At 42.0% G+C, this 24295-nt stretch overlaps 1 protein-coding gene across 1 annotated transcript; it reads right to left on the bottom strand.

Annotated features, from left to right (window-relative positions):
• Window positions 1-16351: 16351 nt before the first annotated feature.
• slc35f2l (info solute carrier family 35 member F2, like) lies at window positions 16352-23733 on the bottom strand. The gene is made up of 8 exons (XM_060888155.1): window positions 23605-23733; window positions 23003-23178; window positions 20635-20762; window positions 20340-20499; window positions 18969-19125; window positions 18736-18788; window positions 17955-18109; window positions 16352-17663 (listed from the first exon to the last, which is right to left on the bottom strand). Exons 1-8 carry the CDS (start codon window positions 23685-23687, stop codon window positions 17406-17408), a joined length of 1170 nt encoding a protein of 389 aa, XP_060744138.1. The 5' UTR covers window positions 23688-23733; the 3' UTR covers window positions 16352-17405.
• Window positions 23734-24295: the final 562 nt, after the last annotated feature.

Here is a 24295-nt window from a genome sequence, read left to right as displayed (position 1 = left end):
GGCACTTTAGATCAAGCAGTTTAGATCAACCCCCTACTGTCATGTACACTACAATACAATATAATACAAAGTGTACAATACACTACATTAATTCCAATGTATTATTTCTGGTAGATCTCGTTTTCATTGAAACTGAAACAAAACATATAAGAGGATGGCACATGACTGAATTATAAATGTTCTCTTTCATGCCGTGTTTGTTTCAGTTTTTACACAAGACAAGTTTGTGCTCAAGGAACTTGGTATTTTGTAGTGTTAATTTCATCACCTATTTTTAATTTAGTCTTAGTCTTGTGCCAAATGTCCCTGTTAGTTTTAGTCATATTTAGTCATTCACATATCTTTTTTTTGTTAGTCACGTTTTAGTCGACTAAAAGTCTCGTCATTTTAGTCTAGTTTTGGTCAAAAGAAAACTCAAGGTACCTTAGTCAAGTTTTGGTCGACTAAAAGTCTTTTAATTTTAGTCTAGTTTTAGTCAAAAAATCGTAGTCTTTTTTTTAAAATAACACATTATTACTGAGATTATTACTGATAAACATTTCAGTAAAAAAGTCTTTCACATCTCAAACGTTGGTTAAATGTCATAATTACCTGACAGAATAGACTTGTTGAATGATTTTTGTTGAATGCAAATGTTAAACGTGTCTGGTTTTCAATTTCTGATTTAGGAGACACATTCACAAATGATGAACCTGTTCTGAAGAGTATTTTATTTTAACCAACACAATTCAAAAGCTGGGGCCCAACAGACTCCGACTGACAACTTAAGTTACAAAGGTTTTTAAAACTGTTTTGGTTGCCTTGTGTCTCATGTTTCTGTTCAAATCAGAAATAAAATAAATATACTCAGAAAAACTGAAAAGAATAGGCCTATTTTACTGTGGGCCTAAAATACAACCTATTTACTGTCCGCAAATCACAAAAGTATCAGTGAGAAGTTGAGAACACTCGTTTAAACAGTGCATCCACTCGAACTTGACTGTACATCACATTTTTTACTTTACTGATACTGCTTTTAATCGTAATGCAAAGACCGGTCATCGGGTCATAAGCTGTCATTTACAATAAAAGAGCCTGTGCAGCGACAGGAAATATAATTTAACACAAAAAGCCTGACTAGATGGTGGACTTGGCGCTCAGGATTTATTTTTTGAGCGGCGTGTGGACGAATTGTTTGTACGCACACACTAAACAGCGCGAAGCCACTAACTCGTTGTGAATATTTTAAAGGCGTAACAGCTGATGAAAAAGCAGAGACAATTGTAGACGAAAATGAAGAGAGATTTTATCTTAGTTTTTATTTTATACAAAACATTTTCGTCTCGTCTTTTTTCGTCAACAATAATGCATGTTAATTTAGTCTTAGTCAGCGTTTTTGGACAGTGGTGCAGTCTCGTCATCGTCTCGTCTTAGTCATGAAAAAAAGGTTGTTCATCTCGTCTCGTCTGACGAAATTAACACTAGTATTTTGGTAGTAGCCTGGATACTAAAGCAATAAATAAGTCAAAAATCTAGCATGTACTCTAGATAATTAATGTTAAATCATGTCAAAACCATTTTTATAAAATATGAATATAAAATCAGAAGAATCATACACGTTATTCAATATACGTCTGCCATTAATTAAAGTGACTGATTAACAGAGAACAATTAACTAACAGACCAGCCCTTTTAGTGTGATCACAGAGCCAGAGATTTTTCCATACACATAGATACAGAGAATCTATCATCTGTAGTGGATTCAGAGGTAAGAAATTCAAAAACCTTAAGCATTACATTTGTGTATGTGGGAAGGGACCTGACTTTGACCATGTTGTGTACTATACAGTATAAACATGACCTGTGGAACTCTGCAGCACCAGAGTGTAATTTCTGGTTAAAATATTCCTTTACAGTATTTCCCATTTTATTCTTTTCAAAGTTATAGTGTACTATATTTTAACTCCATTAACTGTTGAAAGTCCTGATCTTTGTTGTTGTTTCTTTGACTAACCTAGACACAGGATTTGCAAGCCAGTGACTTCTGTGACGGTCCGAAGACCAGATAAATAGTGAGGGTTGTTTCAGGAAGGACATCTTTATTTATTTATTTATTTATTTAAATTTTAATTTATTTGCATATAGCATGTTTTTTTAAGAAATTAAAATCATTAATGCATCTTTAGTTCAATTTATTGGGCATCGTCTCAAATAAGAGAATATAAGTCTCTTTATAGAACATAAGAAACATTCATTCATTCATTCATTCATCTTCTACCGCTTATCCGAACTACCTCGGGTCACGGGGAGCCTGTGCCTATCTCAGGCGTCATCGGGCATCAAGGCAGGATACACCCTGGACGGAGTGCCAACCCATCGCAGGGCACACACACACACACACTCTCATTCACTCACACAATCACACACTACGGACAATTTTCCAGAGATGCCAATCAACCTACCATGCATGTCTTTGGACCGGGGGAGGAAACCGGAGTACCCGGAGGAACCCCCGAAGGCACGGGGAGAACATGCAAACTCCACACACACAAGGCGAACGTGCTAACCACTAAGCCACCGTGCCCCCCCCATAAGAAACATAATACAAAAAAAAATTTATATTATACAAAGAATAATACAATATAAAAATTCATTGTTAATATTAGACATATATTAAAATGTGTTTGTATTTATCCCCACTTGTTGAAGAGGAAGAAACCTTGAGTGTCACCAGCCTCAAAAGGGAACCTCATCCTCATTTGGGTGACACTGGAGAATGTGATTCTAAATATACGGTCCATAAAGTGTGTATTGATTGGGAGGTTGTTGTCCTCAAAGACCACATGTAGTTGGCATCTCCTCTTAAAAATGTCAGAATACTTCATGAAGCGGAATCCACCTGGAGCTGGTACATCTCTATGTGCCTCGGGATTCTCACAGGGTTGGCATCATCTCAAAGAAGGTCCGAAATCTTCATGACACGGAACACACCTGGAGCTGGTCCAATCTCTAGATGCCTCGGAATGGGTAGAAAAAGAGAAGCAGCAGAGAGGAATCACATTATTAGCAAGCGCTAGATGATAATGTGCATTTGATCAGATGTATTAAAGCACAAGTTTATGAGAAGTATTATTTGTATGTCTGACTAAAGAGATATGACTTTTATTTTTATCTACATTTAAACTGGGAACGTGTGTCTGAGCCCCAAACACTGTCAGGAAGGCTATTCCAAAGTTTTGGAGCTAAATTCAAAAACACTCTATTGACTTTAGTATATTTTGATATTCTGGGAACTACCACAAGTCCTGAGTTTTGTAATATGTGTGAGGTCATTTTTAATTAAGTTGTACGAGTTAAATTAGGTAGTTTGTTGGTACTGGAAGTAATACTCATAGTACTCATACTAATAGTTCAGATTATTTTGAGATTCCTAAAAGTTTGACCTGTGCTGCTCAGATTTCTCTCTCTCACAGTCCTTACCATGTCCTCTCTCCACACCTATATTTAATGCCTCTGTAGCAAGTTGGTTTTTAATTGTTGTTAATTTGAAGAAAATAACTTTACAGGTTTTGTCAGTATTTCACAGTAAAAGCTGGTAGAAGGAGCACATGATGGGAGGTAGGACTCTTGCTTTCCTCAGTTTGCGGAGGAAGTCGAGGCGTGACTGCGCTTTCTTGGACAGCGATGTGGTGTTTGCATACCTGCAAACTCACAAGAGGTGACAAGGTTCGAAAAGGTGACAAAAAGGTGACAAGGTTCGAAATATACACCCCCTCGGGGGGGAATTGAGAACTTGAAATGAAGCACTCTGACAAGAACATAAAGGGAATAGACAACATTTGCTTCAAGTGAAAAAAGCACTTTTACCAAAATTTCTTGGAAATAATTTTTCTCTGTACAATTTGAGTGCCTTGGAACGAGGGGCGGTTCTAGATCTAGGTTTTTAGGGTGGCTCCAGCCCCCTGTCTGTCATCTCAGCCAGCCTAAAACTATAAGTATAATTTTTACTTTCATAAATAAACAATAAAAATTACGTTAAAATGCAGGACATGTCGTGGATGGGAAAGAAAATTATTTATCAGTTTGACCCAAGAGCGATTTTTTTACTTTGCTTTTACGCGCGTGCGTTGTAGTCTTTCAAAAGTGCGTTATTTGAACGGAGACGCACAGGTACGCGCAGCGTGCACGCGCAGTCAGAGCTGGATGCGTTTATCTATAATGTTAATCGCCGCAAAGACGGCAACCAAAAGCAGTGAAACTTCACTATTATTATTACCAGAGTTATCATATAATATATAATATAAAACTCTGCTTAGTAACATGTGTTTTTATTATTATTACACTCTCACAGGTTTGATAAAAATTAAGCAGATGGGAGACAGATATCACACACAACTCCCCTATTCATTTATTTTAGCTAACTGGACACACACACACACACACACACACACACACACACACACACACACACACATTCTCTCCTCCACACCTATATTTAACGAAACTGTACAAAGCTGGATTTTTAGTGTTTATTTGTAGACAGTACTTTTACTTTTTGTCAGTATTTCACAGTATGAATGTTGTAGTTATAGAAAGATACTGATATAGAGTACAGCAATACTGTTTATAAGTACATCTCAGGCAACCACAGCTGCCAGCTTTTTACCAAAAAACAATGAAAAAATTATGTAACAGCATCACATATTTAACAGTAACTATAAAAGTAAAAGTAATTGTAAAGTTTTTGGCTGTTGACTTGTAAATTACTGTGTTTTTTCATGAAAATACTACCATAAATGGAGCAGCATGCAAAAAGTGTTGTGTTTAATTATTATACCTGGTACATAAAACCCTCCTTTCTGTCTGACCACAGCATCCCTTTGATAGCATTTCTTCTATATTCAGAGCTGATATAGAACTTAGCATGAAACATTGAAGACCTTAGAAATTACTTCCTCATGGTGTGTTAGCTCCAAGGTCTCATCTGTAAATTAGTTAGTTGACCAACATGCTGTAAGCACTTGTGAGAATTAACTTAGCATGTAATAGTAAAATTGCATCTTGAGATTCACTTGTTATCAGTTTATGTGTCATTACAACAACACCAGATTGTTAATTATACAGATGTAACAGGTTCAGACTGCTGGCAAAAATGTATTTGCTTGTTAGAGGAAAACAGTGTAATTACTTCTGAACACCGAGGTTTCAGCTGATAGACAATTTCTACAGTGTAATTATAGGTGAAACCAATGAGAAATGCTTATATTGTTTTACAAGAAAGAGACACCTGAGACATGAGTGTTGAACAAAAAAAATAATTTATTGATTATTTAAAAGCTATTTATAAACTGTAAAATTTGTACAGATGTTTATAAATTATTTTATAAAAAAATAATTACTAAATTACTAAAATAATTTAATAAATATATAATTATTTTCTTCTTAAAATCCTAAAATATATTTGTAAACGATGATTTTCATCTTAAAATTATTTGTAAAAATATAAAATAATATATACATATTTACATATCTACAACAAGACAAAAATCTTACTATATATATCATACCTCTTGTAAAGAATATGAGGTGATGAATATGAGGTGAAGACCATGTACTATGTGCTAGACTATGTACTAAGACTATGTAAGTTACAGCTCTATCATTAAAGCCGAAATCATCCTAACGGAGATTCGGACAGGCCTACTGATAAAATCCACCTCCCCATCAGGATCCACACGCTGCCGTCTACTAGGAGGGGCTTCATGATCAATGTCCTCTTCGTCCCTCCTCCTCCTGCCCTGCCGTACGACTGGAACAACCATGATGGCAGGAGCATAAGGCTGACCAGGCACTATGTCTTCTATGTTGACATGATACTGAGGTCGGGGCAGAGGAATTGTAGAATGGCGTGGACTCTGGGAAGGGGGTGGCCTCCTCAAAGGGGATGGACTTCTAAGAGGGGATGGGACCCTTAGACCTAGAAGGGATGGGCTCCTCACTGGTGATAGACCCCATATAGGGGATAGACCCCTCATAGGTGGGGATGGGCAGGGGATAGGGGATAGGTTCGACACCTCATGCTCATCACCATCACCTTCTTCATTTTGTCGCTCGGGCCTGTAGTCGTCGTCCTCGTAATCGCTGAGCTCTCTGCTGTAGTAGAGCTCATCCTGAGGAAAATTTTCAGCCGTCTCTCTCCGTCTTCCTGTGTCCGAAGAGAAACAATCAATGCGACACATCTAATACCATCTGATAAAAGGAAGCAGAAACCTTTAGTTTAATAACACAGTGTCTGTTTTGTACAGCAGGAAAATCTCACTTTACACAAAAAGCATTTATTATACACTATAGTGATAAACAAAGCCTCGCTGTCCAGAATTAAAACAGCAACTTTGTACTTTTAGTTAATCTGCACTGTACATTGCCACACCAGCTCTATTTGTACTGATTGAGCTTTGCTCAGCTCACTGCCTTTCCTAACAGCACCTTACAAACTCAGCTTTAACAACAAATGACACTGAAAAATTGTTCTCAGAAATATCTTTAAAATATAAACAATTAAGGAGTTTCATCCTTTTTTTATTTCTCCTTGTTAGATATACATAAATATGTACAAAGACAATTCTGTACCAGAATAAATATTGGCTTCAATTTTCACCTCCAGCTTGTGTTTTTAAAAACCGTAGACTTAGTTATTATACAGTGAACATTTATTAAAATGTTTTGCCAAAGGGTTTAACGTTTTAGACTATTGTTATACTGTTTATGAATCAATTTCTGTAACTCAAAACTGACAACACAAAAATAATTAGCTATGCTAACTAGCCGTCCAGCTAATCTTGCTAACATTCCTAATCGGTTTGACTTTAATAAACTCCAAGTAAACTTTAAGAACAAGTTCAAATTATAATTTAATACATTTTGGCGACACTTGTAATCGAGTCTGTTGGCCTTGACACTGTCATTATTGACTTTAGTGTTGTAACTTTATGTCCGCTAACTTTAGCATAACGATCGTGTATGTAAATCGATTAGCCTAATAACGATTATCCGAACAGGTCGCGTTTCTCTAAATCACATAAAACCAGATTCCTCATTGCGTTTTCGCCGGTTTAGTGATATATAAAAGCGCTTTAACCACTTGACACTTAAGTGAAGCAAAGAGAAAAGTCAGTAACTCACCGTTCCAGGGGTCGTACAGTCCACTCCATCCGGGCTCGGGATCCACATCCTGGTGCTGCGTCGCGTCTCCTCCGAAGTTCATCATCGCTGCCGGTGTAGAGTCGGTGTAGGGATGAAAATACACGATTGGAGGCGGAGAACAAGCAAAATAGCGGTGTGGAAATATTGCAGTCGGTAATCCACGTCTTGCGAGCTTCACCACCGCGACACTTTTGAATTAAAATCAAATCAATTTGATTTAAACACAAACAAATGCCATTACCAGGTCGACGTGTCACATGACACCAAAAAAGCTCCCAGTGAGCAGAGGATTCGGGAAAATTCTTACTGATGGTGTCTATAATATATAAACGATGATATTCAATTCAAGTTTATTTGTATAGCGCTTTTTACAATGGACATTGTCACAAAGCAGCTTTACAGAACATAAACATAGAACAAAAGATAAACATAAGGAGAAGTATAAAGAATTAATATAATAAAAATTCAAGATATATACAGTTCACAGTGTGTATGTATGTATGTATGTATGTGTGTGTGTGTATGTGTATTTGTCCCCAATGAGCAAGTCTGAGGAGGCTCAGGAAACAGTGGCAAGGAAAAACTCCCTTAGATTGGTAAAGGAAGAAACCTTGAGAGGAACCAGACTCAAGGGGAACCCATCCTCATATGGGTGACACTAGATGGTGTGGTTACAAATATACAAGTATCACAGAGTCCAACTGGAGCCGGTAGATCTGTAGATGTCTCAGGGTTCTCACAGAGTCAGCCTTGTCTCAGTGGAGGTCCAAAAATTTCAACGCACGGAAGACGATCATAGCATGGGTGTCTCAGCATGGGTAGAAAAAGAGAAGAGAAGAGCAGTGCAGAGGGATTAACATATCTGCTGTTCATAAGAATGTGCAAGTCTAGTGTGATAGTGCACAATATTTATGGGATGTATTATGTGTACGCCTGACTAAAGAGATGAGTTTTTAATCTACATTTAAACTGTGAAAGTGTGTCTGAGCCCCGAACACTATCAGGAAGACTATTCCAAAGTTTGGGAGCTAAATAAGAGAACGCTCTTCCGCCTTTAGTAGACTTAGATATTCTGGGGACTACCAGGAGTCCTGAGTTTTGTGATCTCAGAGAGCGTGAAGGATTGTAACGTGTTAGAAGACTAGTTAGATACATGGGAGCTAAACCATTAAGAGCCTTGTACGTAAGTAGCAGCAGTTTGTAATCAATTCTAAACTTAACAGGTAGCCAGTGTAGAGATGATAAAATTGGGGTTATATGGTCATACTTTCTTGTCCTAGTGAGAACTCTGGCAGCTGCATTTTGGACTAACTGTAGCCTATTTATTAAAGATGCAGGACAACCACCTAGTAATGCATTACAATAGTCCAGTCTAGAGGTCATGAAAGCATGAACTAGCTTCTCAGCATCAGATACAGACAGGATGTTTCCCAGCTTGGCAATATTTCTAAGGTGGAAGAAGGCTGTTTTTGTGGTTTGGGCGATATGATTTTCAAAAGACAGGTTACTGTCTAATATAACACTCAGGTCTTTCACTGTCGAGCTACTAGTAACAGTACATCCCTCTAATTGGAAATTAAGTTGTGAGAGTTTCTGTGTACTAGTTTTTGGGCCTATAAGTAGTGTTTCTGTCTTATCAGAGTTTAACAACAGAAAGTTACAGCTCATCCAGTCTTTTATCTCTCTAAGGCATTGAGTTAATTTGGACAATTTAGTTATTTCATCTGGTTTTGATGAGATGTATAACTGTGTGTCGTCAGCATAGCAATGGAAGCTAATCCCATGTCTTCTAATAATGTTCCCTAATGGAAGCATGTATATCGAGAAAAGCAGAGGTCCTAGAACTGATCCTTGAGGGACACCATAATTAACTGGTAATAAACTGGAGGATTCACCATTTAATTCTACAAAATGGTATCGATCAGACAGGTAGGATCTAAACCAACTTAAAGCCTGTCCATGAATACCTGTGTAATTTTGTAAGCGATCTAGGAGAATGTTGTGATCTATAGTGTCGAATGCAGCACTAAGGTCAAGTAGAACTAATAGTGACATACAGTCTTTGTCCGAAGCTAAGAACAAGTCATTTGTAACTTTAACAAGAGCAGTTTCTGTGCTATGATGGGGCCTGAAACCTGACTGAAACTCTTCGAGGATATTGTTCTCCTGTAAGAAGGAGCTCAGTTGAACAGACACAACCTTTTCTAGTATTTTAGACATAAACGGAAGGTGTGAAATCGGTCTGTAATTTGAAAGTCCATTAGGATCTAAATTAGGTTTCTTAATGAGTGGCCTAATAACTGCCAACTTGAAGGATTTAGGGACGTAACCTAAAGATAACGAGGAGTTAATAATATTAAGAAGAGGCTCACCGGCTTTATATAACACTTCTTTCAGTAGTTTAGTTTTAATGGGGTCTAGTGAACAAGTTGTTGATTTAGCTGTAGTAATAAGTTTAACTAACTCTTCCTGACCTGTACTTGTAAAGCAATGTAGTTGTGTGTTTAGAACCTTAGGTGAGACCGGGATGCTAGTTGCTCTCATATGTTGAGCGTCACCTATTTTATTCCTGATACTTTCGATTTTATCAGTGAAGAATCTCATAAAATCGTCACTACTGAACTGTGATGGAATTGTGTGTTCAGATTTTTGGTTTTTTGTTAGTCTAGCCACTGTGCTAAATAAAAACCTGGGATTGTTCTGGTTATTTTCTATGAGTTTGCTCAGGTGCTCAGCCCTGGCTGCTTTTAGAGCCTGTCTATAGCTGGACATACTTTCCTTATATGCAATTCTAAAAACCGCTAATTTAGTTTTTCTCCACTTTTGCTCGAGGTTACGGGTCTCTCTCTTGAGGGTGTGAGTATGACTATTATACCACGGTGCAAGCGTTTTATCTCTGACCTTCTGTAATCTGATTGGGGCAACAGTGTCTAGTGTGCTAGTGAATATAGCGCCTATGCTGTTAGTAATTTATATGGTTAAGGTGAATAAATTGAATATATTATACAGTCATTTGACAAAATTAGGACATCCCATAATTTATGGGATTTATGGGCCGTAAAGGTTGTCATATTGTAATGTCTAGAGTAAATAATAACAAAGTATTTTTGAATTCTAGGTTTGAAGCTGAAATCCTACATTATGTTGGTGACATTATCATGTGATCAGTAATAAAAAGTCTGCAAGACCCATTTTGATTGTACATTTATTTATTGCACAAATTCACCATTACATTGCCAGGAAATGCAGAATAATAGACAACAGACCAGTTTAAAAGAGTGATGAATAATATTGTTTTTATGTCACAATTCATGTCTCATCATACACAGGGTTTCTGCAGGGTTTAATCAGTCAAATTTAAGACTTTTTAAGACCTTTTTATGACCATTATGATTTGAATTTATGACCTACACGAATTACGATAAATAACTTCAGTCATTAAAATTCCTTTCAAAAGTCTTTATTATTGACTTTCATTGAAAGCAACAAGTTTTATTATTTAAAGAGTAATTCTATTATTATAGTATTCAACACCCACAGGACCCCCGCTTTCAGTGTGGAGGTTGATCCGAAACCACTGTGTGTGGCACTGGATGCGACAGAACGTACTCGGTTACGAACGTAACCTCGGTTCCCTGAGATACGGAACGAGTACTGCGTATGGGGAAAAGCTCCTTTTTTCCTCAATACTGAAGCCTTTTTTCAATAACGCAGTGCAACTGCACTGTCATTGGTTTAATATGAAACTTTTTTTAAAACCAATGACGGCGCTGCGTAGCTGCGCGAGCCTGTGGCGATGCAGCGCGCCAAAGCCCGCTAAAAAAGGGGGCGGGGCGTATAGCTATATAAGCAGGCAAATCGCCAGAGGAAATCAGGTCATACGACTGAAGCGACGACACTGAAGCCGCAGCCTCGTGGCACGGCATATAACGCAGTACTCGTTCCGTATCTCAGGGAACCGAGGTTACGTTCGTAACCGAGTACGTTCCCTTTCGATACTCCACTCATACTGCGTATGGGGAACGAATTCAACCGCGCCGTGCCACGGTAGAGAACGACAAGACTTATCTTGAACACCTTGGGGCCCAGAGGATAAGTGAGAGGGCCGGAGCCGTCGAACCCTTGACGCAACACTGCTAAGAGGGAGCAAGCTCCCTGGAGGTGGTATGATGACGGAGTCTGAAGAGGCCGTCGTATCAAACCGAAAGAACCCGAGCGTGCAAGGTCGGGATGTCCAGGTTATAGAATCTGACAAAAGTGGACGGCGAGGACCAACTGGCCGCCTCACAGATGTCCTTGATGGAGACACCACTAGACCAGGCCCAAGAAGAGGCCATCCCTCTAGTGGAGTGGGCTCTTACTCCCATGGGGCACTCAAGACCCATAGAAGAGTAACATAGAGCGATAGCGTCGACTATCCAACGCGAGAGGCGTTGCTTTGAGACCGAAGACCCCTTGGTGCGGCCACCAAAGCAGACAAAAAGCTGGTCAGATTGCCTGAACGGCTGTGACCGCTCAGTGTATACCCTCAAAGCCCTCACTGGGCAGAGTAAATTCAGCTCCTGCTCACCTGACAACAGAGGCAGAGCCGAGAGAGAAACTACCTGCGCTCTAAATGGCGTTGAGAGCACTTTAGGTACGTAGCCGTGCCTGGGTTTTAAAATGACCTTTGAGTCATTGGGCCCAAACTCAAGGCATGCAGGGCTCACCGAGAGGGCCTGCAAATCGCCAACACGCTTGACCGATGCTAGAGCAAGTAGCAGAGCGGTTTTCAGCGTTAGGGGCCGGAGGCCAGCCGACCGCAGCGGTTCAAAGGGAGGTCCCTTGAGCGCTTCAAGGACCGTGTGAAGGTCCCAAGTGGGAGCGGTGAGAGGACGAGGGGGCTTCAACCGCCTAGCACCTCTCAGGAAACGCACAATGAGGCCGTTTCGACCCACCGATTGGCCAGCAATAGGAGCATGAAATGCTGCGATGGCTGCTACGTATACCTTGAGCGTGGAAGGGGTGAGACCCTTGTCCAGACGCTCTTGGAGAAATGACAGTATCGGAGATACGTCACACTCAACAGGGTCTTCGTTCCGTGCGGAGCACCAGTCAACGAAGATTGACCATTTCTGGGCGTAGAGGCGTCTCGTAGACGGGGCCCTAGCCTGAGCAATGGTATGCAGCACGTCCTCGGGGAGGCTCAGAGGCTCCCATCGAGGGACCATACGTGCAGAGCCCAGAGTTCTGGCTGCGGGTGCCAGATTGTCCTGTTCGCCTGAGAGAGGAGATCCCGCCTCAGGGGGATTGGCCATGGGGCTTTCATGGAAAGCCTGAATAGCTCCGAGGACCAAACTTGGCTCCTCCAGAGTGGGGCCACCAGGAGGACTCTGTGCCTGTCCTCCCTGACTCGTCTGATGACCTGAGGGACCAGAGCGATCGGGGGAAAAGCATAAAGGAGGAGGCTGGGCCAGTCGTGGGCCAGCGCATCTGTGTCCTTTGAAAAATAAATTGGGCAATGAGAGTTGCTTTCTGAGGCGAAGAGGTCGACCTCTGCCTTCCCGAAAATCTCCCAGATTTTGAGAACCGTCTGGGGATGGAGCATCCACTCGTCCGAGGGGACGTTGCTCCGTGAAAGCATGTCTGCTCCCAGATTCGACTTGCCAGGTATGTGTGTCGCCTTGAGCGTTCGCAACCTGGGTAATGCCCATTCCAAGAGGCGCTTTGCCAGCATGTAGAGGCGGCTGGACGAAAGGCCACCTTGGTGATTTATGTAGGACATCACTGTCACTGTCAGGTTGGACGCATCTGTTGAGACCACCATCCTTCTGGAAACCGCCTGTAGGAGCACTCCACGGCTGAACCAAACAGGGTTCATCCAAGGCTCCAGGGCTGCTAGACAGGCCTGGTTGACTCTGACGCGAAAGCGGCCGTGCCGCCAAGCGTGAGGTGGGACCCGGAGTTTCAGCCAGTATTGCAGGGGCCGCATTCGTAGGAGGCCAAGCTGCAAAACTGGAGAGGCGGAAGCCATCAGCCCTAGCATCCTCTGAAAGAACTTCAGAGGGAAACAGGCTTTGTTCCTGACAGAGGCCGCGAGCTGCTGAAGTACCAGAGCGCGCTCTGGTGATATGACTGCCCTCATGCGGACCGAGTCGAAAACCACTCCCAGGAACACAACACGTTGGCTGGGGAGCAGTGAGCTCTTGGCAAAATTGACCCTGAGTCCTAGGCACTCTAAGTGGCTCAGGAGCACGGATCTGTGGCGGTCTAGCTCGGTTCGCGACTGGGCTAGAATGAGCCAGTCGTCGAGATAATTCAGAATGCGGATTCCCATCTGTCTCAGAGGGGAAAGTGCCTCGTTCATGCACTTCGTGAAAGTGCGTGGAGCTAGAGACAGCCCAAAGGGAAGGACTGCATATTGGTAAGCCACACCCTCGAACGCGAATCTCAAGAATCGTCTGTGATGTGGGGCTACCTGGATGTGAAAGTAAGCGTCTTTCAGATCCAGCGAGAAGAACCAGTCCTCGGGGCAAATCTGCGTGAGGATCTGCTTTAGTGTCAACATCCTGAACTTCCGTTCCATGAGGGAGAGGTTCAGGAGTCTGAGGTCTAAGATGGGTCTGAGACCGGCATCTTTCTTGGGGACAAGGAAATAACGGCTGTAGAACCCCGACCCGCTTTCTGAGGGAGGAACCATCTCTATGGCTCCTTTCCTCAACAGCGTCAGCACTTCGGTGCGGAGGACCTGGGCGTCGTCCGGCTCTACCAAAGTGGGAATCACCCCGCGAAAACGCGGGGGTCTCCGGGCGAACTGCAGTGAGTAGCCGTATTTTATTATCCCCAACACCCACTTGGACACTCCGGGGATGGCCTGCCAGGCATCGGCCCGCGTGACAAGGGGCTGGATAGTGTCGGATGGCAGGCCACCGATTAGGGGCCTGAACACTGACAAGTGTGGAAGAGGAAAAGTGCTCTCTTTTAGAAAATGTGTAATCTTTATTGTGTTTGCCATAACAGCACTTTGCGTGGACGCAACGACGGTGGGCCCAGGTCGCATAGCTGGCAGGCGAGAGAGCTTCTGGGGTGGTCCGGCCGTGGCGGGACTTTGCTCTTTCCTCTTCCTTCCCCAACGATCAGGAGGATTTAGAGGGCGTCGGGTCCAGCACAATCCTCTGCCGGGGGCCCTGACGTCCAGGCGGTTTAGCGCGCTTAGTGGGGCGAGCTGGGCGCTGCTCCCTAGGGGGCGCCACCTGGGGGGCAGAAGGGACAGGTTTGCTCTGGCGCTGAGTCGGCGCAGTCCTGGGGCGACTCAGGGCAGAGGTGGAGCGCTTGGGCAGGAAGTGCCGCATAGCCTGGGACGACTTCTGTGCTGCGGTGAAGCGCTCCGTAAACCCTTCTACGGCCGGCCCGAAGAGACCGGATGGAGAGACTGGGGCATCTAGAAAGGCCACCTTGTCGCTCTCCTTAATCTCAGTGAGGTTGAGCCAGAGGTGGCGCTCCAGCACAATCAGGTTGGCCATGGATCGTCCAATGGCTTGGGCCGTGGTTTTTGTGGCGCGCAGGGCCAGATCTGTGGCGCTGCGGAGGTCGCAAAAAGCAGGTTCACTAGGGCTCGACTCATCCAGGGAACGGAGAAGCTTTGCCTGGAACACCTGTAAAATGGCCATGGTGTGTAGTGCTGAAGCGGCTTGGCCAGCAGAAGTGTAAGCTCTGCCAGCCATGGCAGATGTCATTCTGCAGGGCTTGGAAGGAAGGGCTCTCTTGCTTTTCCACCCCACAGCCGCGGGGGGGCAGAGATGAGCAGCCACGGCATCGTCCAGGGGCGGCAATTGCTCATAGCCCTTCTCCTGAGAGCCATCTACTGCACCGAGAGCTGCAGAAGTGCGTAGGCGGGCCGAGTAGGGGGCGCGCCACGACTTTGTGAGCTCGTCGTGCACCTCAGGGAAGAACGGGGCAGAACGCTGGCGGGGGGCTTGGCGGCTTTCCGGCAAGAACCACTCGTCCAGCCTGCTGCGCGTCGGCTCCTCAGGGGCGGCCCACTCCAGATGGAGATCTTCGACAGCTCTGGAGAGGATGCGGAGAAGCTCGGCATCCATCCCAGCTTTGGCGTCGATGGGCTCTCGCGACGGCAAGTGGGCGGGGTTAGGATCACCGGCCCAATCTTCCGTTTCAGAAGCCGCGAGTGACATGGAGTCGTCAAGCGGCTCGTCCTCCGATCCGCCAAATGAGAGGAGGTCACTCATTTCAGCTGAGGGACGCTGCTCTGGGCGTGAGAAGAGGACGGGGGACGGCTCTCTCGTTGGAGAGAGTGAGGCACGCGGGCGAAGAGCCGGCGTGAGCTCACCCAAACCCGGGCGCTGAGCCCCTCTTCCCCGCTGTCGCTTCCTGGCCGGCTCGCGGGAGGAAGAAGACGGGGGGGCGTGAGGGGCGGAGTCACTTTCATGAAAGAAAGCGATCCGCGAGCGCAGAGAGGCGAGACTCATGCTCTCACAGAAGCAGCATGAGGACTCAGTGAGTGCAGTTTCAGCGTGGGATTTACCCAGGCAGGAAACGCACTCCTCATGGCCGTCATTGTCATGCAGAGGGACTCTGCATGTGCCACAGTTGTGACGCGGCATGGCCGCCGCCGTTAAAACGGCGTTTGTTTGGAAATGCTCTTTTAGAGCGATGAAAACCGCTGGAAAGCTCTTTTTGTGATCGCCGGATGGCGGCAGGAGATCGCTGAGAAGCGGCTGCAAGCAGGAAGCCGGCAGCCCAAGAACGGCGCGAGACGCGGCTGTCTAAAGAGCGCCGGCGCTGCAAGCGGTCGGCGGTCTCAGCTGGTCCGCTGCGGTGCCTATTCAACGGCGAAAATCCAGCGAAGGCGTTCAGAGGAAATTCAGCGAAGTGAAGTCGTCGCTGAAGGAGTAAGATCTGATTTCCTCTGGCGATTTGCCTGCTTATATAGCTATACGCCCCGCCCCCTTTTTTAGCGGGCTTTGGCGCGCTGCATCGCCACAGGCTCGCGCAGCTACGCAGCGCCGTCATTGGTTTTAAAAAAAGTTTCATATTAAACCAATGACAGTGCAGTTGCACTGCGTTATTGAAAAAAGGCTTCAGTATTGAGGAAAAAAGGAGCTTTTCCCCATACGCAGTATGAGTGGAGTATCGAAAGGGAAACGGAATCCCGCGCTGTACTTGGACCGGGTAACGTTAGTGACGGAGCCGAACAAAACTGACGGATCGCCTGCACCCGCTGCAGGCCTTCTACAGCAACGATATGCTTTTCTGACTTTGCATGCGACTTCAAGGCTTTTATGCCTAAACTAGACAGCTCCAACGTCTTCTTACACAGACTGCAATAGGCTTGATACCGATTGTTAGCGACAGGCTTGAGCCAGCTACTAAACGCACCGTCTTCGAGCCACAGATCGTTAAAGGTACATTTTCCCATTGTGATAGCCAGGATGATTTCAATTAAACTAAGCAGTGACTCAGTATGATACAGTATGTTCGGAGTTCGCGCGGGTTTCTGTGAAAGTCCTTCCGACAAGTCTGTATGCTGCCGCATGGACCTTGTAGTTCTGGAACGCTGTGATACCAGTGTGATACCACCCAGATTCCTCATACAGAACTACAACAGGCGAAACAAATGAATGTCATTGCTGCCGCGAGCGCATTTTCATTGAAGAACAAATTAATGGACGAGCATATCAATTTAAGACGTTTTTTATGACCTTGTATGGAAGATCCGGACGTTTTTATGTCTTTTTATGGCCTTCTTGGAAACCCAATTCTAATTCTTATTGTTAAATTTATGACTTTTTATGACTTTTTATGACCCCGCGGAAACCCTTCATACATTATTTATTACCTATAATTATCTTTCTTTAAATTTGAAAAAACAGCACAGCACTTCTATAATAAATAAATACATTTATATGCGTAATTATTATTCATTTGACTTTTTTCATATGACCTTGAATTAGATTTATTTACAGAATTAGATTTTTTTATATAGTCTATAATATATATTGCAACATGTCTAGTTCATCTTGTTCAATATTCAAAACATAGAGGGTGACAGCTGACATTTTTAGATATGAAATAAAACACTAATTTGATTCCCAACTGTGACCTAAAAACTGTCATTCAAGTATAGGCAATACATTTTATATTTTTAAAAGTAAGTTACAGTCAGCATAATGTCTTCATCAGTCTACAATAAATCTACATGCAATGTTGACCTGAAGTGTCTGAGCTCACATTTTAACACTGCTTAAAACACATCCGTGTCCATTTTTAGCTGGAAGACTCTTTCCACTGGAATCAGTCTGGCTTTTCTCTTGAATCTCAACTTCACAGCCCGCTTGCCTCTCATCGTCGATCTCAGCAGCCTGGTTGTCATGTCCTTCCTCCTCAGACACTGGTTCAGGAGTTTGGTTTGGTGCAGGGACGATGTTAAACATTATGAAACCCAGCATGATCACCATTAAAGACACAACGTATAGCCCTGAGAACTGAGTAGAAAGAACTACGTCACTCCATGAGACTTCATGTTAAAAAGTTAGACTACTGGTCATTTTGAAAATGATCAAATGGACATCCAAAAGCAAGATTATACATTAACAAAGTCATCAACAGTTAGTAGGTAACTGTGACCCAGCAATAAGATATCTAAGACTGTTTGAGCAGAACAGAGTGCATGAGATTACAATTTATATTGAGTAAAGTTCAAAGCTGTTGCAATGTTTTCTGCAATGCTTGAGTGTGTCTTTGCATATGCATATGGTGGTATTGTTAATACTCACAGTGTACTGGAAAAGGAAAAGGCCACAGAAGAGGCTGAAGAGATCAGCCGTGAGCAGAGAGAGGTTGACTGCTGTGGCGCTGGACATGTTGATCACCACAGGCATGCAGCTGTACAATGTATACATACACATAGCAAAACCACACAGGAGCAAAGCTGAGGAGAGAGCCAGAGACATAACTGAGACAAACGAAGAAACAAATGCAATGCAAACACTGAAAGAGTAAGGTGTAGGTTTGAATAAACAATTAACAAGTAAGGTTTTGAATATGGAATGGTAATGGGTTAGATAATTTAGTGTAACATACTGGCCTGATTTTGACCTTATCTTGTTTTGTCCCCTCACTGTCTAGCCTCACTGACCTTGTCCCCAAAACAGCCAACCTGAGCTGTCCCTCTGATGTGCCCGTTCCTAATACTGTCCATCCTTGTCACTCCTAAAGAGAACCTCAACATCCTCATGTCTTCTACCGCCATCTCTGCTCGTGTCTTTTGCTCACTGCTACAGTCTCTAACCCATACAGCAAAGCTAGTCTCACTACAGTATTGTGCACTTTTCCTTTGATTCTTGCTGACAATCTTCTGTCACACAACATGCATGAGCTACATATAGTCCATTAAATATGTAGTAGTAAAGTAACAGAGCTTTCAAAGTTAAGATCAGAATTGGGGTTGTAAGGATTAGAGTGGCACCTGCCTCCCAGCACCATCTCATAGGGCCACGTCCTTGGAATAGTTGGTCATAAAATATCTGACTGTAAATCTAAATGTGTGACTCTTACCAATTTGCCACGTCCAGTATATATTTGCCACCTTTGTATGTTCTAAAATACATCTGCAATAAAAACCAAAAATCAATACATGAAGTGTTTGTAGTGAACATAAGCACGTCAATTAGATCACTCATGAATCATAAGGCACAGTATTATGTGAAATCTTTCTGAACACATAACCTACATGGCTGATTACAAACATGTACCTCAACATACAAATTCAACATTCAAATGAGTCTCACAGCTGTATTCCGCTTATTAGTGTCCCGAAGAGGCCAACCATCCCTAGAAACTCCACCCGGCTCCCGTTCTTTACAATGTACTCCTGACACAGGTTGGAGACTGCATACAGAGTGGCGCTGATGATAACCAGACCATCTCCCAGCAGGATGTTACTGCCTGAGAAAATCACAATGATGCAGCATTCAGTAGAGTATGATGATCAACCATATGATACAAATGTTTGTTAAAATGTATTTTAAAAGTAGTTAATTAGTTTATACAGAATAATTCAGTCAACCTCAGTAGTTGGGAAGTGGTTTATCATCATTATATTAAGAATAAAGCAATAATTTTTATTGCTTTATGGCAGGAATTCTGCTGACTTTTGATTGGTCAGAAGATGGTGATTAATTGTATACAACAGCAGCTCTGACAGTAGTGGTGGTTATTATACAAAATTGTATTAATTATTAATTATATTAGGGGGGGCACGGTGGCTTAGTGGTTAGCACGTTCGCCTCACACCTCCAGGGTCGGGGTTCGATTCCTGCCTCCGCCTTGTGTGTGTGGAGTTTGCATGTTCTCCCCGTGCCTTCGGGGGTTTTCTCCGGGTACTCCGGTTTCCTCCCCCGGTCCAAAGACATGCATGGTAGGTTGATTGGCATCTCTGGAAAATTGTCCCTAGTGTGTGATTGCGTGAGTGAATGAGAGTGTGTGTGTGCCCTGCGATGGGTTGGCACTCCGTCCAGGGTGTATCCTGCCTTGATGCCCGATGACGCCTGAGATAGGCACAGGCTCCCCGTGACCCGAGGTAGTTCGGATAAGCGGTAGAAGATGAATGAATGAATTAATTATATTAATGTGTTTCTTCTAGCTGCTACTGTTCTATAGTAACAGCTAATTTGTAGGGACTTATATAGTAAATGCTTAAATTAATCTAAGTCTAATAAACTGGTTACGATCATTATATATATCAAGTGTAATTATTTATGGTGACACTTTCAATATGGAAATGTTTATTTATTTATGGTAGGAGTCCCTAGTTTCAGATATTGTAAATGTCAGAGTTTTTTTTTCCTGCCTAGGTTTCTACCATCGGAAAGTCTAATGTAGAGGAATTTGCACTTGTGTTTAACTATTAACAAATGAGGGAATGACTGCTTAAAGACATAAAGTAATGATGTAACTAGAAACAAATCAAAAGTCACTGAACTTATAAAATAGATATCATTAGTAAACAACAAGAATAAAATAATTTAGGACTTGGTGTTGATTATTTTACTTTAACAGCATGCTTCATTGTTTTTTTATTCCTCTTAACATCTAGTTTGTAACACTGCAGAAAAAGCATGTTCTTTAATGAAATGGAAGTCAATAAACAATTCCCTCACTTGATCCTTGGTCTCTGCCTGAGACCAGGTCTGCTCCAACCATGGCTCCTACACCAGCCAGACACACACACACAGCTACAAAGTGAATGATTCTGTAGCGTGCCTTCAGGAAGACCCAGGAGAAGACCAGAAGCACTGGGAGCACAAAGCAGTCCAAAAGCTGAAACACAGTAAATGAGTCAAAACAGCCATGTTGCAGCATTAACATATCTGACAATTATTTTAGGTGCATACAAATGCAATAAATCGCTACCTTCTTTACAGCATTATAATATCTACAGAAAAGGCTTTTCACCTGTATGCTGGTTAGTGTGGTGTACTGGTAAGCCTTCAACACTGCAAAATTTGCCTCCACATCTGCCAGCCCCAACAATACATATTTCCACCATTTTGTCCTCAAGATCTGCAGAATGTTTTTACTGCCTATAGTATATCAAAGACAAAAGAAGATAAATACAGGATCTATTCATTAAATCTCAGAATGTGTGGTGTTTCTTGAATGAATACTTTCAGCCTAATCTCTATTTACTTTTTAGTTTTTTCTCTGTACACTTTCAATATATTTTTCTGTTACAGAGTAAGGGGTTCACCGGCTGTCTACAAGTGGTTATATCTATTCTGTAGAATGCTTCATAGAGGCACGGTGGCTTAGTGGTTAGCACGTTCACCTCACACCTCCAGAGTTTGCATGTTCTCCCCATGCCTCGGGGGTTTCCTCCGGGTACTCCGGTTTCCTCCCCCGGTCCAAAGACATGCATGGTAGGTTGATTGGCATCTCTGGAAAATTGTTCGTAGTGTGTGATTGAATGAGAGTGTGTGTGTGCCCTGTGATGGGTTGGCACTCTGTCCAGGGTGTATCCTGTCCTGATGCCCCATGACGCCTGAGATAGGCACAGGCTCCCCGTGACCCGAGGTAGTTCGGATAAGCGGTAGAAAATGAGTGAGTGAGTGAGAATGCTTCATAGAGAAATTAAGCTTTGTTGTTATGTAAAACTGTCACAGAATTGCTATAGTTTCAATCACAAAATCTCAGGGAATTTCTTACGTTAATAACTGTTACATGGTATAAAACTTTCTTTTACATGCTGATCCCAAGACAGTTATTACTAAAGTTTATGTTATATTAACATAAATGATGTCAGAACGTTTTGCATCCTCAATGTGACATTATAATAAATAGAAAGGAAAAATAGGAAAAAGAGTCAGCATACTGTTTTATAACTGAGTACATGGCAGTGCTCAGAATTAAACAATCACATTCAATCTCATCTCAAAAGGTGTTCATAAAAATACAAGGCAAACATTTACCAGAAAGGTTACCAAGAGACCTACAGCGACATTGAAGAAGCTGCTGGAATATCTGACAAGCAGTGGTAGCAATCTCTTGTATTCTGAACTTCTAGGTAAGGGGTAGGTACGGTGGCCGAGAAGTGCAAAACAAACAAAACCGAAAACACATTAACAAATCCCAAAACACATTAACAAATCCGAAAACACAACGACATTTCAGACAACCCGGAAGAGGTTGGTATAGTTTGTGATTGGACAAGACACCTGTCACTCAAGGTATACATGAAGTTCAACAGTCTGCCGCAGGGAAAAGGAATGGATGGATGGAATGGATTACTGTGGATTAATTCTGTTATTTTGTTATATTTAAACGGAGAACTTTACACATTACACATAAGATTCCATACCTGTATATCTTGAGTGACAGGTGTCTTGTCCAATGATCGGTAAGTTTCCATTCAAAAAACGATACACTACTGTTTCCGGGTTGTCTGACCTGTCCTTGTGTTTTCAGATTTGTTAATGTGTTTTCTGATTTGTTAATGTGTTTTTGGATTTGTTAATGTGTTTTCGGATTTGTTAATTTGTTTTCGATTTGTTAATGTGTTTTCGGTTTTGTTAATTTGTTTTGCACTTCTCAGCCACCGTAGGTAGGCTAGATGGAGGCTTTTTCTCAACAACCCAAGCTAAATCAGCCCAAACCATGTGGCAAAACGGGTTAAGTTTTGTGCTAGTAAGCTGAAGATGGAAAGGAATTTCACATTTTAGAAAGACAATAACAAAAAGCATACATGCAAATTAACAAAGGAACCACTTAACCAAAAGAATAGAAATGTTTTTGAATGAGATTAGTCAATATGTGCCTTGCTGATTCACTCTTACCCCTAAAAAAACTAAGTGGTGTAATAAAATGTTCTTCAGTATAGCATTAGTTTAGGGATGTGCAAAAAATCTGTTTTTTTTTTGTTTTGTTTTTTTTTCCATATTTTTTCATTTTTATACATTAGCATTTCAGTGTGAGGGTGGGAAAAGTTCTGAAATTATTTATCTTCCTTTTATTTTTATGTCACATATTAATAGGAGTGTGTAGACTTTTTAATGCATTGTATGTATTCAGTTCAACAAGTGCCTTAATGCTGTAATATGTGAGTTTTGCATGGTTTTCTTTCCTTTGATAAAACCTGTAGGGAAACATGTCAAAATATATTCTCCATGGTTATCACTCACACACACACACACACACACACACACACACACACACACACACGCACACATACACACAATTATATGCAGTAGATAGAGCTTAGGTTAAAACATGCTAGACTTTTCTTTAAAAAAGCTATTAATCAATAATCCGAAGCAAAGAAACCAACCTTTTCTAAAACACAGTGCAGTAGTGTAGGTGAGGCATAGAAGTGTGTAATTGATGCAGCTCTGGAGCATCGGTACGTCCAGGTGAAATTCTGTGGCCAGGTATTGAGATGTGACTGCAGTCCCACAAATCAGTGCTGAGAGACCCTGGCCCATGGCCAGCGTTTTCAGGAGCTTCCTATAAAAACCATACACAAATGAAACTAAAGCTGCTCCTTACAATCTCAGAAAATTGTATTATAATTGTATTATAATGTATAATATCTTTGCCACTGGGTAGTAAATAAAAGTTGTTTTTTAAGAGTTTTAAATGTATAATACCTGAACCTTTCCAGGTAAAAGATACATACTAAAGTAACAAAAGGTGTTCATTTACTAATACCTTCACCAGGCAACTAGGAAATGTACAGTCTGGCACACTATTATTCTGAGAGTGAACATTGTTTAATTGCTTTAACGCTGTAGATTATTATTATACATTTGCTCATGCTAGGGTGCACTATAGTCATTTAGAATGACTCATGCAATCAGTAAATTAGCTTGAAATGATTCTTTGTTAGAATGGAAAGGAAATGGGTAATAGTGAGGACATATCTTCGCTCACCATGTGAATATTTCCCTCCATTTGAAATGTCTGAGTTCCCTTGAAATCTTTTGACAGACTGATTCATGTTGGTCATGACTCATCTTTGCTTCTCTGCTGTTCTCACTCCTGCTCTGAAGTGAACTGTCAGCCGACGTGTCCAAGAAGAACACAATGCCGTATCTTAACTAACAAAGTGAATCATTTACTGTGTAACTTACAAGGCTAAAAATGATAAAACATTTTACAACCCAAGTGTGGAGTATATTTGTAGCTCATTATAGAGCATTCAAATAATAAAGAACTACGTTTTATACGTTATATATTTGTATTAATAGAAATGTGTATATAACTGGGTGTGTTACAGAAAGAGAGATTTTACAGTATACCAAAACAATGCATATTTGAAAATGAAGGGAAACAACAGGCTGAAAGGTTTTCTTACCAACGACACTTACATTTTACACATTCCATCTTTTTGTAAATTAATGCGAATGTTTATTTTAATTGTTAAATGAATCTAAGAAATTTGATACACCTCTTTGATCCTGCTGTGATTTTCAGAAATCACTGCAGTATAAATAAAGAAGCAATGAGCCAATAAAGTCTAAGAAACAATGAATGCAATTGTGTCTTCTGTTACAGGACTGTTCTTTTTTTTGTTTTTTGTTTTTTTTTTACAGAAAAGATAAAACAAAAATGGTGGTTTTGC

The sequence above is a fragment of the Tachysurus vachellii genome, chromosome 15 (genome assembly GCF_030014155.1).
Source record: "Tachysurus vachellii isolate PV-2020 chromosome 15, HZAU_Pvac_v1, whole genome shotgun sequence".
Classification (NCBI taxonomy): domain Eukaryota; kingdom Metazoa; phylum Chordata; class Actinopteri; order Siluriformes; family Bagridae; genus Tachysurus; species Tachysurus vachellii.
Note: the sequence above shows the minus strand (reverse complement) of the source record. Positions and strands in the feature narration are given on the sequence as shown.

Excerpts from the sequence above, each read along its gene's own strand:
- slc35f2l (XM_060888155.1), bottom strand. The coding sequence starts at position 23,687 with ATGAGTCATGACCAACATGAATCAGTCTGTCAAAAGATTTCAAGGGAA. Across the intron at positions 20,763-23,002 it reads TGCACTGTGTTTTAGAAAAG|GCAGTAAAAACATTCTGCAG; the intron begins GTTGGTTTCTTT and ends GATATACTATAG. Across the intron at positions 19,126-20,339 it reads AGGCAGAGACCAAGGATCAA|GCAGTAACATCCTGCTGGGA; the intron begins GTGAGGGAATTG and ends TGATTTTCTCAG.